The sequence below is a fragment of the Sander lucioperca genome, chromosome 1, assembly GCF_008315115.2.
Source record: "Sander lucioperca isolate FBNREF2018 chromosome 1, SLUC_FBN_1.2, whole genome shotgun sequence".
Classification (NCBI taxonomy): domain Eukaryota; kingdom Metazoa; phylum Chordata; class Actinopteri; order Perciformes; family Percidae; genus Sander; species Sander lucioperca.
In genome coordinates this window covers 47,796,613-47,814,017 of record NC_050173.1, presented here as the reverse complement: position 1 = coordinate 47,814,017, position 17,405 = coordinate 47,796,613, and the positions used below count along the sequence as shown (strand labels likewise).

General features: G+C 39.5%; 1 protein-coding gene and 1 long non-coding RNA gene across 7 annotated transcripts in view; both read left to right on the top strand.

The window, feature by feature from the left end:
* LOC118495801 overlaps window positions 1–17,405 on the top strand; it is a 542,497-nt gene that overhangs the window by 215,124 nt on the left and 309,968 nt on the right. The window lies entirely within an intron of this gene.
* The window catches only part of abhd18 (abhydrolase domain containing 18), a 66,038-nt gene that overhangs the window by 12,107 nt on the left and 36,526 nt on the right, over window positions 1–17,405 (top strand). For 5 of the 6 annotated variants that reach the window (XR_004107480.2, XM_031313814.2, XM_031313811.2 and 2 more), the window contains 7 exons: window positions 3,020–3,095; window positions 3,789–3,873; window positions 4,546–4,573; window positions 5,511–5,649; window positions 5,912–6,001; window positions 8,608–8,709; window positions 12,084–12,319. Coding sequence is in view for 5 of the 6 variants with exons in the window: in XM_031313814.2 (XP_031169674.1) it covers window positions 3,020–3,095; window positions 3,789–3,873; window positions 4,546–4,573; window positions 5,511–5,649; window positions 5,912–6,001; window positions 8,608–8,709; window positions 12,084–12,319 (756 nt within the window). In the remaining variant the exon portion in view is untranslated. The remainder of the gene's footprint in view (window positions 1–3,019; window positions 3,096–3,788; window positions 3,874–4,545; window positions 4,574–5,510; window positions 5,650–5,911; window positions 6,002–8,607; window positions 8,710–12,083; window positions 12,320–17,405) is intronic. The other variant, XM_031313812.2, reaches the window with a different exon arrangement.

The window sequence follows — 17,405 nt, the reverse complement described above, 5'->3', positions numbered from 1 at the left end:
TAAATACTAAAAAATAACAATTTTACCCAATGTTACTTTAAAAACAAAGCATATTAATATAGTGAATCTAATAAAAAGATAATTCAAATCAAAGAACTTCAAGCAAGGAATAGGCACATGAATGGAGTGCAAGGAAAGGTTGATGAATAAATTGAATGTCAGGTCTTTATATTGTTCCATGTCTAAGGTGCCAAGTATGTTGACGGTGGTGTAGGGGCGAAAAAAGTGATGGGGCAGATTGGAGGTATCTTAACGGCGTTAACGCAAACCCATTTTAACGGCGTAAATCTTTTTATCGCGAGATTAACGTTCTTTTTGGCCTAGCAAACTTTGTAGTTTTTTTCACATGCTGTTGCAACAACTAGTAACGTTAGAAAAACGACAACACCACACCGGATCTAGCTAGACCGGAAACAAAACAGGCACGCCGCACACAATTGCTTGGGCTTGCGAGCCGGCTAAAGAGTAGTAGGCTAACGTTACGTTTTGAGTGGATGGCGAGCGCGAGACGCTGAAATGGATGCCAATAAGATCCTGAATGGAAAGTTTATTTTTAAAAAGTTGCCAAATGGTTCCATTGACAAGACCAAAGTGATCTGTGTGTTTTGTCGTTGTGAACGGAGTTATCATCGCAACACGTCCAGTCTGAAATACCACTTGATGGACAAGCACACAGCTGATGCGAATTCTCTGCCCCCTCGTCAAAGCCAGGCGACAATGGATGACTTCAGATAGACTGTATATTAATATTAACAGTCTATGCTTCACACAGAAGCACATGGATACCACAACTAAGAATGAACTTAAAAAAACATTTGCACAAAGCAAGCCGATCCACTTTTCCATGTTGATAAGAGTATTAAAATGAGAAAAAATAATGGGACAAAAAGAAATCAAGGGACATTTAGAATAGATAAAAATGTGCGATTAATTGCGAGTTAACTATGACATTAATGCGATTAATCGCGATTAAATATTTTAGGGGGGGATGTGTATATTTTAGGCTTGCTATGCAAATAAGTTATTGGGCTTGTTAACACACCAACTATAGTTTGTTAGTTTAGTTGAAAATATGATCAACTTTAACTGAGTGAAATAATTAAGTAATTAATTGTGCTTATTAACACATGATTACTGTGTATTATATTTGTAACTTACCTATAATGGGAGCAGCATTACACTCGGTGGGAGCAGTGATGCTGTGCTTTGGACTGAAGGATGGCTGGCAAGTCAGGAGTAAGTTTGGTGGTTGAGATGCGAAGGACATCACAGAGATGGCTGTCGGTCATTCTGGTTCTCAGTCTGCTTTTGTTCAGAGTTAACACAGAAAATGTTTGCTCACATATGTATGTTGAGCCGAACAGACTGATCATTCTTGATGATGAAGATGATTAGTAAGATCAACTAAAAAAGCCAGGTCTGCTAACCACAGAGGGTCACTCAGCTCATGAAGAGGCCGGTCCTTCTCTTTCAAAGACTCGATTTCTGATCTCAGGGGAAAAAAAACGCTGCAGCACGAAGCCGCGGCTTAGCCAGCACACATCAGAATGGTAGAGTACGTCCCCGTATTCAGCATCAACATCAGATAGAAAAGCTTGGAATTGTCTATGGTAGAGCCCTTGTGCTTGAATTATGTTGACAGTTTTCACAACGGTGTTCATCACATTTCCAAGCTGGACTGTCTTGGCACAGAGGGATTCTTGGTGGATGATACAGTGCATTTTAACAGCCATGCCTCCACTCTCTTGCACCTTGGAGCACACCATAGAGGCCATTCCTTTGCGCTCGCCTGTCGTTGCTGGAGCCCCATACGTTGTAACTCCACATAGTTTGTCCCATTTAAGTCCCATTTTGTCAATTGCATTTGACACAGCTTCAAAAATGTCCTTACCCGTTGTTGTGCCCTTTAGACTCCTAAGATCAAGCAGCTCCTCCGTAATGCAAAAGTTATCGTCAACTCCCTGCAAAAAAAATTAACAGCTGTTGCATCGGTGCTCTCATCACATGCAATCGAGTAAAAATCTAAATCACAAGCTTTATCTGACACTTAATGCTTTAGATTAGCTGAGAAGTCTTCGATTCGCCGCACAACTGTTTCTGGACAGGCTCACGTTGAATTCCTGAATTTTCTCCGGGCACATTAGTGAGGCACTGTTTTATGAAGTCACCATCTGAGAAAGGTTTCCCGTGTTGGGCAATGAGTTGAGCTACCTCATAACTGGCTATTGTGGCATTTTCTTGTGTTTTGTTAGCACGGAAAAAATACTGTTGTTGAGCTAGCAGGCTAGCTGCCATTTGCTTAACTTTCTGTTCTCTCTCAGCACCAGTGTAGGACGTGTAGTTTGGATGCTTGGTTTCATAGTGTCGTCGTACATTATAGTCTTTCATCACTGCGACTGTTTCATTGCACATCAAACAGACACACCTCCCCTTGACTTCACTGAAGAAATATTCATTTTCCCACCGTGTCTAAAATCTCCTGCACTCACTTGCTATTTTTCGTTTCTTCGGTTCTGCCATTTTTGGGTCACTTGTTGCAAAGTTTTTCTTTGACTGCTCTTGTTTTGTGGAGAGGCTGCCTTGTTCAAGACAGTAGCTCCCCCTAGTGTTAAAACTAAGAAGTACAATACAGTCAAACACGAATTTCATGTGTGGGCCATATGCCATTATATTTTTAGAATTTGCTACGGGCCAATTAAAAATGGGCCGTAGTTTGGACACCCCTGTTCTACACCATTCTGCCACCAAATAATGAGGTATGTTATTTCATAAAGCTGCCTTTTTATCACAAACTGTTTGTCAATCAAGATAAACATTTATAGTAAGCAATGGTGCAGTAAATGTATTGTGCATTGTTTCTGTTAAATTAATCATAGAACATAAATCACTAACTCCAGCCACATCTAGCTTTGCCTATTTAGTTTCACACAGCCAAATAAGTTATAAGTGGTCATCACTCATGGTATGTTTGTTCTTTGTGCTATCCAAGTGAGTCCTCACAGTGTTTGTGTTGTTTCAGGTTCCAGTTTATAGTTCCTAAGAGGTGGCAGAAGGACAGACCAGTATGTATCCACTTGGCAGGGACTGGAGACCATGTAAGGCTCTAAACATTTTAACTTAAACATAACTTGAACCTTAAAGTGTACAAATTCCGGGCGCCCGGATAGCTCAGTTGGTAGAGCGGGCGCTCATATATAGAGGTTTACTCCTCGATGCAGCAGCCCCGGGTTCGGCTCTGACCTGCGGCCCTTTGCTGCATGTCTTTCCCCCCCTCTCTCCCCTTTCATGTCTTCAGCTGTCCTGTCAGGTAGAGGCCTAAAAATGCCCCAAAAAAATAATCTTTAAAAAAAAAAAAAAAAGTGTACAAATTCCACCAAGCAGAAAATTATATACGATTCGACCAATAGTGATGCAGTTAATGTCCTGATATTGGCTTTGTTTCTCTTGTTGAGGTTCTTCCCCATTATCACAGGTTGTTTTAATAGAATAATCATTTAATATTAAAATGTAATATTTCACTTTGAAATAACACTAAAGCTTTTTTGTAACCACACTGAGAAAATAAAGTGTTTAACAACCAGCATGGTTTTGGGTACATGTGTTCACCAAGTGACCCTCTTCCTTGTTAGCTATGGGAAACCATTCAGAGCCACATCAGCTTAAATCATGATTTCAACCTTAACACCTTGTAGCAGTAGAACCCTGGACAGATTATTGTGATATTAACTTGATCCACTTTCTCTGTACTTTCTGACTCTTGATTATTCATAACGTGTGTGTTTGCATAGTATTTCTGGCGTCGTCGGACCCTGATGGCCAGGCCCATGGTCAAAGAGGCAGGAATGGCTTCACTGCTTCTGGAGAATCCGTATTATATCCTTGTATTGTCTTTTCACATCTGCTTCCTGTCCTTGTTTATTTTCCTTGATAAAAGGCAATCCCTGATGAACTATTTATTTGTTTTACTACTGTGCTTCAGGTATACTAAGGTCAAGGCCAAGGTTAGACTTTTTTAGTGATATTTTAATTTCTTTAAACTTTTTTGTGTTTTCAATTTGAAAAGATAAAGGCTTAAATCACAAATAATAGCATTTTTTCCCCAATTTGATCATTTGGAACTTGAACAGATTATTAGTTTGATAAATGGTCAAATGCCAAATGATGGGTTGCCACTGCTTTAAAGGGGCACTTCATTGACATCACAGGCTGAGTAGTACATCTCGTGACTTGAAAACTTATCTTCATTTGTAAAATCAGTGGAGCATCCCTTTAAATGTATGTATTCAGTGTTTACCCAATAATTTGAATACCTAGTACTAGGCTAACATGCTGCTACTGCTTTGGAAACACAACAATGATGAAGACAATATGTGTTTTTTTGAAAAAAGCACATGAATCAATAAGTATAAAAAAAGAATATGCTATTGCCTAGAGCAGGCACACACATCCTCTGATCATATGTTTGTATTTCCTTATGATGTTAATCTGATGTATGCTAATGTATGTCGGTAAAAAAAAAATTGTATTCCTTGACTGATCTTTCACATGGCTATCGTAAACCCAAAGACCAACTGTAAGTTCCCATTCACACACTAGTGGCTAGCTTGATTGATTGATTACTTACCAATTTAGCAATTAGTTAGGTTTGCAAATCCAGACAGAAGTAGATAATAAAGCTTTCAAAAATGAAAAGCAAAATGAGAATTTTTAAAGAAAGCAAAATTTAAAGAATTCTAAAACAAAAAGCTGACAAAGGATCTTTAGTTTGCATTTGTTGGCTTACATACATGAAATTATGCTAACATTTGATTTTGATTCTTTATTGAAAATAAAAACTAAATTCTGAAAGCAAAAAAGGTGAATAGTCTGTAGTTTGTCAGGTTCTGGAGGATTCTGCTTTTTGTTTTGTATGATGCTGATTGGTAGACCATGTCTTTAGTACAGCAAACATCTGTACTATCAGTACAGACAGAAATAATATGCACCTGTGTTTGTATACAATACAGCCTAAAAGATACTGGATTTTTTAAGCTGATACAGACATTGATATTTGAGAGTTAGAAAAAATTGAATGACAATATATCGGTCCATATTCCTGTTTTTACATACAGTAAACATGCAACAATTGTCTGAAACATACTGAAAAAAGGGGATCAGGGGAGAAATTTAGTTTACAGGATTGCTTTGAGACGTTTCTAGGGATGGCTTGGTGCTTTCTGTCCACATGATTGTTACAATCCAAGTGAATTATGTTACAGGAGTGATTTGAGACGTTTCTATGGATGATTTTAAGCTTTTTTTCCCCCTCATGACTGTTGGAATCCATTGTAACTGCTGTGAATACAGGTTCATTACAGCTGGTGTCCTCTGTAAGCTACAAACTGCTCAGAGCCACTTGGCAAGACCACAGGGCATCATGGTTAAATACTAAGAGATTTTCAGCGGACTTGTCCTACACTGGGATTAATTCAGTTTAAAGTAAACAGGGACATTATTTGTGAGTATTTTAGGCGGTCCAGTCTAAAGAATGTGTCAGACCTGTTTGTGATGGGAGGGGCTTTGATCCTGGAGTCAACAGTGCTTCTCCGTTGGCTGGAGAGAGAAGGTTACTGGCCACTAGGAATGACTGGCATCTCCATGGGAGGATATGTGAGTCACCAAAACAGCACACATTCTGTTATCTTGTTTATTTAAGCAGTTTTCACTTGGATTTCCGTTTATTAAACCTATATTTTCTACCAGTATTGCACTAAATAACTACATCCTGGAGACCCATAATCCCCAGCACCTTCCTTTTTAAATGTGAAAGTAAATATTGTACATGCAAGCATGCATACAAATACAAGTGGGTCGAATATAAAACATAATCCTATCCAAAGCTCATATTTTCCATGTGTGTCTTTGTGTCCAGATGGCGTCCCTGGCAGTGACTAACTGGCCAAAGCCCATCCCTCTGATTCCCTGTTTGTCCTGGTCTACTGCCTCTAGTGTCTTCACCACGGTAACACTCTTTCTACCTGATAGATCAATAAGGAGAAATTCAGCTTTTAGAGCAGATTCAAGTTGATATCATGACCATACATTGTAGTAGAGGTGCTTTAAGTTTTTTATTCTCCTTCCTGGTTGATATAAGCTGTGTCAGTGTGCAATCAAACTGCAGATTGATTAGATACATTATACATTGTACATGAACTCTGTGGCAATGGTCTAGATATTACAATTTTCTGCATATCCTATGGCTTTGAATCTTTAGACAACATGTCAGAAAAAGGACATTTGGTAACTTGTAAAATTCATCCAAAAATCTTGAAATTTTAACATTTGGTGATGATTTTCTAATAGAATGTTTTTACAGAGAATTCAAAATTTCTAATTCTCAAATTCATTTATCCAATGGGATACATTGTGGAACTGTTAATTTTGTTGTTTATTAGGTAAACATCTCATCTATGTAAAGGGCACCAACTTAGCAGAATGGTTCACTCATTCATAGTTATGTAAACATAAAAACACCTTAAAGATTATAGTGCGTAGTTTCTGCTGCCCCCATGAGGAATTCTAAGTAATGACAACAAAACTGTCAGCGCGTCCATATGATACAAGCCTTTCATGAGCCGACCCCACGTCTGTCAATATACTCATGGACAAGTTTATTTCCTCAATTGTTTGTTTAAATAACAAAACACAATTATCCATTATAAGATAAACGGCAACCTGCGGTTATCTGCATTTCGCAAAAGCTCCACAAGCAATTGTGCGCGTAACGTTAACGAGCTGGTCGGCTGACACATACACACACACACAGCCGCAGCCAGAGGAGAGGGAGAGCAGCGTCTGACAGGGCAGAGACGTCTCTCTTTAACATACTTTTATTTAACGAGGGTTGTATAAAACATTGCTTGCCAAAATATGCTCAAACTTTTTTATTTACATGAACAAAATGTTGTCATTCAGGTCTGATAATGCCTCTTAGAACACTGGTCTGTCCTACAAGTGTACATTAGTGTTATGTGGAAATATTTCTTTTTATATAGCCTAGATGTGCCCTTACAGCCTACATGCCCAGAGACAACCGAACCGGAATTATCATTGCGATAGCCTATATCTGGTGCAATACATTTATTGTCCCTGTTTTAAGCAGTGAATGAAAATTATAAGCTTTGGTGTCTTCCTTAAGTCTAAATAACATATGCCATTATTTATTATTTACACATAGGCTATTTATTATTTACACATAGGCTATGTTAAAGAGAGACCTATCTCTCTGCCCTTTCAGATGCTGCTCTCCTACTCCTCTGACTCCTGCTCTGGCTGCCCAGCGAGCTCGTAAACGGTACGCCCGCAATCGCTTGTGGAGCTTTTTAACTCCGAAAGGCAGATAACCACAGGTTGTGGTTTATCTTATAATGGATAATTGTGTTTTGTTATTTAAACAAATGACTGAGGAAATACACTTGTCCATGAGTCTATTGAGAGACTTCCAGCTGACAGCGGGGTCTGTGAGCATCACTGGCCAGCCGGCGAGCAAGCGATCCCGGCTGCCACCAACTGGCTGACTGGAGCTTCTCAAGTCCGACAACATCGGAGCAAATGTGCAATTTGCCATACATTTGTGTAAACATGCCCATAGTCGAACTCTGCACAGTTGATTTCTCGCATAAAAAAAGTCTCAGAAGTGAATTTAGTGGTGAAATAGCAGACTAAAATTGTAAAAAGTTTCCAGTTGTTGGCTGCTGCTACAATGGCAAACTCCTGATCTAGATTCTAGAATTGATTGCTTTTCCTTGGGTTCCCGGATGTTAACACTGAATTTTAAACATTACATTTTGCAGCTAAATTTGGCCTGTTGAATTTGAGCAAGTTTAAAATATTAGTTGAATTTTAAACATTGTATTTTGCTTCTGAATTTGTTGTATTGAATGTTTTTACGTAGAATTTGTTATTCTGAATTTATGAACTTAGAAAAATAAAGGTGAAAATTAGTTGTTGAAAATTTGTAGTAAAATTCAGAGGCAACAAATTCAGATACATAATTTCAATGCATAAATATTTAGTGCTAGAAATTCAATGGCTTTTTAATTTAAAAATCCGATGAAACATTTACTTCCATATGATAGTCTTAATAAGCTTTGTAGCAACTCATTTGGCAATGGCTTAAATGTAACAGACATTCATTAATATCAGAAAGTTATGCACTAAAGCCTAGAGTATTGTATTAAGATAGCCTTGGAAAAAATGTTAACGTATCCTTAAATGTTATGAATGTTATCAAATCATAGACATATACATAGAGTACAAAATGTGGACGTAGTCTCTGTAATGTCACCCATAGGTTTGACAGAGGTAAAAGCAGCTAATCCAAAAATGGGCAAAGAGGTGAAGTATTTGTCATGCCGGTGGACATTTGCTATAGAGACCCAAAACCTTTTTTGTACCAGGCTGTAAAAAGGTTTTTTTTTTTCTGTAAAGTTGGGCATTTTACGGGGATTGACTCACTTTTGGAGCCAATCTCAAGTGGCCATTTAAGGCATTGCAGTTTTTGGCACTTATTTTTCAGCACCAGAGATTGGTTAAAATACAACCGTGTCTGTGTGTGTCTGTGTGTAGGGTGTGCTGAGTAAAGCAGTGAACTGGAGAGAGCTGGAGAAGCAGTATGCCATTAACTCAGTGTATGAAGAGGAGATCATTAAGCTGTTGGAGTACTGTGGGGTATGTTATCCTTCAACTTTTTTTTATAGATCACGTACTCTCTCTCTCTCTCTCTCTCTCTCTCTCTCTCTCTCTCTCTCTCTCTCTCTCTCTCTCTCTGAGATCGGAGGACTGGCGCTATCGGTAATGCCATTTATAAGTGGTGATCCGCAGGCAAAGTTCCTCCATTTTGAGAGAAAAATGCTGCGTAGTGATAGCCAATAAGGAGTTAGTTCAGCCTCATGTTGGCCCTCCTCTCTTTCCCCGTCTTTGTTTACGGTCGTAACCCGGCCTCCGAGCGCTTTCTGTCGGCAGAGCTGTGTTGATAGCCCCCATCACTGTTTTAGTATGCGGTCTCGTCATGAACATCGACTGCATTTTTACTCTGTGTTGTCTCAGTTTCAGACAAAGAGCCACAACGGCGCTGAGATCGCTTAATTGCCTGCATGGTTGAACATGTGTAATGTTACTAAACTGCTAGCGATACAGAGAAGATTAGCAACAGCCCCTGGCGCAGATGACAACCAAATTTGGGTTTTGCCTCTGGCACATTTTAATGCCACTATTCCATCATATACACTAATCATAATTATTGCATATTTTAATGAGTTTGCCTCCCTGATTGTAAATGTTGTGAATTATTGTTAAGGATAATTGGGTTTCTTGTGTGTTTTAGCCCACACAGTTTGTAAATAGCTATTTAATATTCAAAACACGTCTATTCCTGACTGTTAAGAACTTTTGTAATAAGAATCATTAGACCTTATTATAGCACTTCCTGCACCCCTACTTCCAACGTCTTATTCTCAAGTGTTTTGCTAGCAGTTAAATGTTACTATTATTTAAAACTGACTAGTAATAGAAATTATAACAATTGGTAAATATGATAAATTACAGACAAATTCATTCACATAAAATAAATTGTTTTATGTAGATAAAATACAAATTTATCAAAAATAAAAATGGCACCAAATCGCAGCCTTTGCGATTAGGAAATTGCGTTTTAACACATCGTGATATTATTGCAAATGCAATTAATCGTTCGGCCCTAGTGCACTGCATATGGTTAACTGCGCAAGGGTAAAAGGCTTTCATCAACATATACAACACAGCCTTGATGATGCATTGCTTGCTGACATATTATAAGACAGATATAATCAGGTCATCACAAAATGTCCTTTGTCAACACATTTAAATAATTTAAGAAAACAATAAACCTGAAAAGTAGCCATTGAAATTAAGTGCTTGATTTGTAATTTAAGACTGCTATGGTGCTGGAAGCCTACCAGGCTCTCTGCTAGTGGGGGAGGGGCAGTGCATAGTCTGCACGTGAACTGCAGCGTCTCCAGCAACACAGAGCTGCCTGTGGACGCCTGTCTGTAAATAATTCCGGGAAAAAACTATTGGCGAACGCAGCAGCCGCGTATCGGCCGATACACGTAAAAACGCAAATATCGGCCCAATATATCAGCCAGCCGATAAAACCGGTCTATCACTAGCGTGTACCATATTCTGTGTGTTTACCATTGCACGTTAGCCTAGCAGCTAGTGGATATTCCTTCTGCTTATAGCTTTATCCCAACAAAACTACACGGTTGAATTTCAGCCTGCATGCACATTTTGTAGCCTAAACAGAGCAGCTTATATTGGTTATATTAGAGAGAACAACAAGTTAGCGGACTGCCGAGTCGCCCTCTTTGCTATCTGTCTGCTCAGCTGCTGTTCTGGCTCGATGGTGTTTTATGCCCCCAACTAAGCTTTCAAGCCTTTTTTTTTTCTTTTTACTTTATTGACAAATTGTCAAGTTTCCAATTTACTGAAGATATGTTATTGTTACATTATGTTATTAAATGGTTTAAATCTTACAATGTAATGTGGTACATTGCGAACAAAGGTCAGATATTATATTGCATAAAAGTCTAGTCTAAAAATGGCATAGCAACCTGTGCTTTAAAAAATATATATGTGAGAATCAAACCGTGACCTTAGAATCGAAAATGTAATTGAATTGAGGATTTGGTGAATCGTGACACCCCTAATTTGTATATTCTTTTTTAGCCTGTTTTTATTTTCATGACCGTTTTAACTGCTCTTTAATTTTTTATGTAAAGCACTTTAAATTGCCTTGTTGAAATGTGCTATAGAAATAAAGTTGCCTTGCCTTACAACCTCAGCCTGTCAGTCAGTCACCAGGGCATAGAAACCACTGTTGTGCCTGCTTGTCTCAGAGGAAGTGTAACGTCACCAACACCCGACCGCTTACGCGCTCTCAGATCAGCTCTACAATCTTCTATTTGTTTTATTTTTATGTTGAAACATGAGAGCAGAGAATATTAATGATCGTGTGAATCACACTCATAATTCTGCAGCAGCAGTGCGCACATAGCCTATGATGGAAGTTTTACAACTCTATCCGTCAAGGGAGAAAGTCTAATGCAACAACTGATAGGGTTAGTATATTATCTTTGCCTAAATAGCGACCTTTTCTAAAATATTGCTGGTTTTGTGAGCAATTCTAATCTGATGCCTGCAGTGCGCAATAGCATCATCAAATTAGGCGTGTCAATTATCGCTTTCAGCGCATTTGTGCATTCATCAGCATGAGAAATAGGTGTGGCGTGCCGCGTGTGAGCGTGTGAACTGGTTGAGATGCGTGTATCTTACGGTGAATGTGTGAGACTTGAGAGTCCTGTGACAACTAACGTTACACTTGTTACTGAAAGTGCAATAAAACCTTTGAGTAAAAAGCCAATACTTTATGAATACACCTGTTTAACAGGGATCAACATTTAGAAAATCGATATATTTTTAACCTGTTGATTGCAAGTATGTTCTACCCACCACCACTCTTATACAAGACAACAGCGCTACTCTGCAAATAGCGAATTGTTACAAACAAGCTAAAACGAAAGCTGTCTGTATGTAGTCTCATTGTTTATCTTAGACTGCCACGAATCTTGAAGTTTGGCAAATATTCGTAAACTTAGCTGCTGGCGGAGACAAACCAGCTCTACCAGCGGCACATGCGCATGGCTAATTATTATGCACGTTAATGATGTCATCGGACATGCCGTTGATGTCAGCGTTCTTAATTCTTTCTAAACTTCACTCAGTATTAGCCTTCTGAAAATAAGTCCCCCTGAACAGTATAGTTGAATCGCCCTGCTGTAGGCTTTGGTTAGTCACATTTACCTGGGCTTAGTAAATAGCTCTTTAAGGGACTTAAATATACTTAATTAGAGAGGTTTACATTGTGGCCACCAAAAATGTACTTTGTACTAAATTTAAAAAGAATTCTGCTGTAGAATTGATGCCTCTTACCAAACGCATACATGACCACACATGAGCATTAATAAGTCGTTGTATCTTTTTGTTTGTGTCACCACATTCGTCAGGCTGACTCCTTTAAAATGGGTCCAGAATTTGCCAAGAATGTGGACTCTTCAGAGCATCTGTTGGTCCTGTCTGGAGATGACAGAGCAACAGTGGGTCTGAACTCCAAGGCTGGAGGGGAAGCTGAGGCTGGACGAGGCCTGTTTATTGGTGGTGGCCTGGAAGGGGGCAGTGCTAGAGTAGACCAATTGTTATCATCCGTGAACAGCAGTGGAATGAGCTTGGACACTCTACCAAGGTAATCAATTGCTAATTGTGAATAAAAGTTGCTGAATTGTGTTCTTACAGTTTTTTAAAGACAAGGTTTCAAATATCACATACATATTTTAAATATTAACTTTTGCTCAAAAATGCATGTGTGACTTTCCATTTTTATGTTTTCTGGTCATATGTTCCACATGCTTCAACTGACACAACACATTCCAAACAAAATGCTTGCTGCATTGGTAAGGTAAATAGATGTTAACAACTACTGTAGTCATGCACTGGGAAATTCTTTTGGTCACTACCCAAAGCTCATGACCATAATCTTAAGCTTTGCTTTCTAGCTCAGCTCCGTATTCACCACAACGATCCGGTACAATGGACGCATTACAGGTCGAGTCCAACCTGTGACGGTTTCCTGCATGTCTTCCGCTCTCTCTCCCCTTTCATATCTAAGCTGTCCTATCCATGAAAGGCAGAAATGCCCCAAAAAATAATCTTAAAAAAGAAGTGCTATTTCACCTCCTAGGCACTGACAAGTTACCATTCTGCAAAGGTGCTTGGACTGACAAAATAAAAGTACATTATATTTAATCTCCTTTACTTGGGGGTAGCTGACATCCAACATGGAGGGAGCAATCCACCATTTTCCAGCTGAGAGCCAGCCTTGCCGCAACATAAAGAGGCTGGTCAGCCAAGATAAGATAAGATAAGCCTTTATTGTCTCCTATAGGAGGAATTCGTCTTGGGCTTTCGAGAGAAACAAATGGCGACACAAAGCGCATAAACGCACACAATAAACATACAGTTAACCTACATAGAACATAATCATACATTATCTCATCCAATGCTTCAATGAACATCTAATAACCACACATAATACCACCCCAACCCCCCACCTTTCCTCACATTCACAGAAGAACAGAAGAGAACCCACAATACATCCTCCCCTCGTATTGCACTTCATTTTGATAATGATTACACATTTCCCGTTAACTCATGCTGTGTGTCAAACGATGAATTTTTTTAATCGCGATTAATCGCTGAATTTCTATAGTTAATCGCGATTAATGTTTATCACATGATTAAAATTCTATTATTTTGCATTTCAGAACTGTTTAAGTACATATTAACAATGGAAAGCAATTCTTACCAGTGTATCTTGATTGGGAATCAAATGAATGCAAAGAAAGTGACTTTATGAACTTGATTTTAAGATTTGTATGTATTTTATTATTTATTTATTTACTGTAAACAAAAGAAAAATGTGTGAATCTAGTCACACATTTTTTTTATCTAGAGTCAAAATAGTGTGCAGTAACTTATAAATAATTTTGATTACTCACCAGTTATCCAGTGATAACCTTGCATCACTTTGCAGCAGTTCCAGTTTGGCTGCTTTCTCCGTGTCGTACAGGCTGGGTATGCGTGCGTGAAACTACTGTCCCTCTCGACGGCAATGTATAAGACGGGTCAGAACATGCCAACCGTAGTCTTTAAGACCCGAGTCTTCTACGATGCTGACAGGTCTGCAGTTAGTTGCCACCCATTTTGCAAGAGCGGTAGTAATTTTTGGGGATTTGGTTTCATCCACAGGTCGGCAAGTAGCACTCTCCAAAATAGTGCTTTGCCTGAGCCTGCTAGCCTCAACCTGAGTCACGTTAACTGTACTACTATGCTTAGTTCGTAGGTGGTAGCTCAAGCTTGACGTGTTTTGGTGATATTTTAATTCAAATAAGCGCCATTCAGAATTGTGTTGCTGTTGTCTTTCTCCATCATGCCTGCAGCCTGCAGCAGCAGGATGTGTTACGAGGAAGTATGGCAAAGTGTAGCAAAGGGTCAGAATAGTAGCCTGTTAGGCACGACGCGAAGCCGAGTGAAGTGAAAATAAATTAATAAATGGCGTCATGCGATTAATGCAATTAAAAAAAATGAACGCGTTATGCTCGGCCCTTTTACTTTTTGTGCTAAGTTTTATATATATATATATATATATAAACTTAGCACAAAAAGTAGGGACATTTGTGTTTGATAGAGTATTTCTCTGTGGTAACAATGCTTTTTGGCAATAATGGTGCCCCATTTGTAAGGAACATGCATTTGTGTGATGAGCAGCAGCGCTGAGTATGTGGGTTGTGCCCATGAAAAATTTGTCAAATCTTCTCTGCCAATGCCAAACAGCTTATTCTGCCATTGACTCGTTTGGTGGATTAGATGATTGAAGTTTGAAGAAACAAGACATATTGGCAATTTAACAATTTATTAATTTCACAAACAGGAGCCTCAGTAGCGTGTGGAAGAACCATACACAGCCACAACAGCCTGGCACCTCATGCTGGTCACCAGCCTGGTAACACACTGCTGTGGGATGGCATCCCATTCTTCAACCAGCATTTGTCGCAAGTCAGCCAACGTGGTTGTGTTGGTCACGCTGGCACGAACAGCAAGCCCATGCCGATCCCACAAGTGTTCATGGGGTTGAGGTCAGGACTGCTGGCAGGCCATTCCATCCTCTCTACTCCCACATTCTGGAGGTAGTTTCTATCTTGGAGGATAGAGTTCAGTCCCAGACTGTGGAGATATGGGATTGCCACTGGTTGCAAAATCTCATCTCTATATCTCTCTGCATTGAGATTGCCTCCAATGATGACAAGCCTCGTTTTTCCAGTGAGGGAGATGCCGCCCCACACCATCACACTGCCTCCACCAAAAGGTGTTACTCTATCAGTGCAGCAATCAGAATAGCGTTCTCCGCGTCTTCTGCACACTTTACCCTACGATCCAACTGCCGTAGGCAGAATCATCCAATCCACCAAACACCAAACAAGTCAATGGCAAATAAGCAGTTAGGTATTGGCAGAGAAGATTTGGCAAATTTTTCATGGGCGCAACCCAGATACTCAGCGCTGCTGCTCATCCCACAAATGCATGTTCCTTACAAATGGGGCACCATTTGAAAGGGAACTAAACAGGCTTCCCAACGGTATATAAGATTTATTGCCAAAAAGCATTGTTACCACAGAGAAATAATCTACCAATCACAAATTTCCTTACTTTTTGTAGCAAGTTTATATACAGCGGGGAAAATAAGTATTTAACGCGTCAACATTTTTCTCAGTAAAGATATTTCTGATGGGGCTGTCAGTAACAACCCAAGTAATCCACACATACAAAGATATCAAAACAAGTCCATAAATTAAGTTGTGTGTAATAAAGTGAAATGACACAGGGAAAAAGTATTGAACACACTTGCTGAAATTTATTTAATATTTAGTAGAAAAGCCTTTGTTGGTAAGGACAGCTTCAAGACACCTCCTGTATGAAGAATCTAGTCGCACAAATTGCTCAGCTGTGATTTTTGCCCATTCTTCCACACAAACTGTCTTCAAATCTTGAAGGTTCCGGGGGCATCTTCTATGAACTCTGATCTTTAGTTCTTTCCAGAGGTTTTCAATTGGATTCAAGTCGGGTGATTCGACTGGGCCATTCTAATTTTCTTTCTCTGAAACCAATTGAGTTTCCTTGGCTGTTTGTTTGGGATCATTGTCTTGCTGAAATGTCCACCCTCATTTCATATTCAGCATCCTGGTGGATGGCAGCAGATTCTTATCAAGAATGTCACGGTACATTTCTCCATTCATCCTTCCTTTAATTATATGAAGTCTGCCAGTGCCAGATGCTGAAAAACAGCCCCACACCATGATGCTCCCACCTCCAAACTTCACTGTTGGTATGGTGTTTTTAGGGTGATGTGCAGTGCCATTTCTCCTCCAAACATGGTGTATGCTATGACAGCCAAAGAGTTCAATTTTGGTCTCATCTGACCAGATTATATTCTCCCAGTATGTCATTGGCTTGTCCAGATGTTGTGCAGCAAACTTTAAGCAAGCTTCCACATGCCTTTTCTTGAGCAGTGTTGTGTTGCGTGCATAGAGGCCATGGCGGTTGAGTGCATTACTAATTGTTTTCTTTGAAACACCTGTACCTGCTTCTTCCAGGTCTTTCTGAAGATCTCCGCGAGTGGTCCTTGGTTCTTCGACAACTCTTCTAAGTATTCTATGGACTTCTCTGTCAGAAATCTTGCGAGGAGCACCTGGTCGTGGTCGGTTAATGGTGAAATGATGTTCTTTCCACTTCCGGATAATGGCCCCAACAGTGCTCACTGGAACTTTCAGAAGTTTAGATATTCGTCTGTAACCAATGCCATCTGTATGTTTTTCTACAATAAGCTTGCGAAGATGCGAATACAAACAACTTTAACATTGTTTCCCTTTCAAAACAAAATAGTCGTAAGCTAGTTGTATAAACACTACCTTGGCCACAGGTAAGTTAGGTTGTAGTGTGGTTGTAGTGGGCGACTGAACGTAGCTCCGCTGTCAGCCTTCTTCGCTGTTTGAATAATGTTAGTAGGTTGGTGGACATATTTCAGCGAGGCAAGACATCTTAAATCCAGTGTTTTAATCATTGCTCTGAACCCGTCTTTCTCAACAGTCTGTAGCGGGACCGTAGTTGGATTGTGTTCATAATGTTGCTCTGCTGCAAGCTTGAAGTGACATGTCTTTAACGTTAGCACGGCCGAGTAACGTTAGAGTGACGGGCAACAACAGTGGCTAAATTATGTCCGATTTTTTTAGAAACAAAAAACCTTGCAACAACAGACGGCTCCTCTCTTGAGCATAAGTTGTTCTGGTGTATCTCTGGTCTTTCCTCTAACTTTCTTCTCTGTTCTTGAATGTGCAGTAGTGACCGGAGCCTCTCCCAGCTTAACAGACTGTTATACTACCTGGCTAGCTAGCAGCTATAATGTTACCCAACATGCCGTACGGCGGTGTAGCTACATTTGTAAATGTAAAATTATTAGTGTTAGAAACTGTTTAAGTCACAAATTGTTAAATGCTATGGTGTTTTATCCTTTTAAAAAAAGTTAGTTGTGGGTTATTAATTGTGTTATAAAGTTACTACCATGAGTGAGAAGGGTACGCAGTTAACAGGGGTCCCAGTGCTGCGCCGGAGGGGAAAAAAGAAAAAAAACTGGATCGGCCCATGGATCTGTTAATTTTTCCAGCTATTTTGTCAATATCGGGGCCAATATCCGATCTTAATATCGGATCGGTGCACCC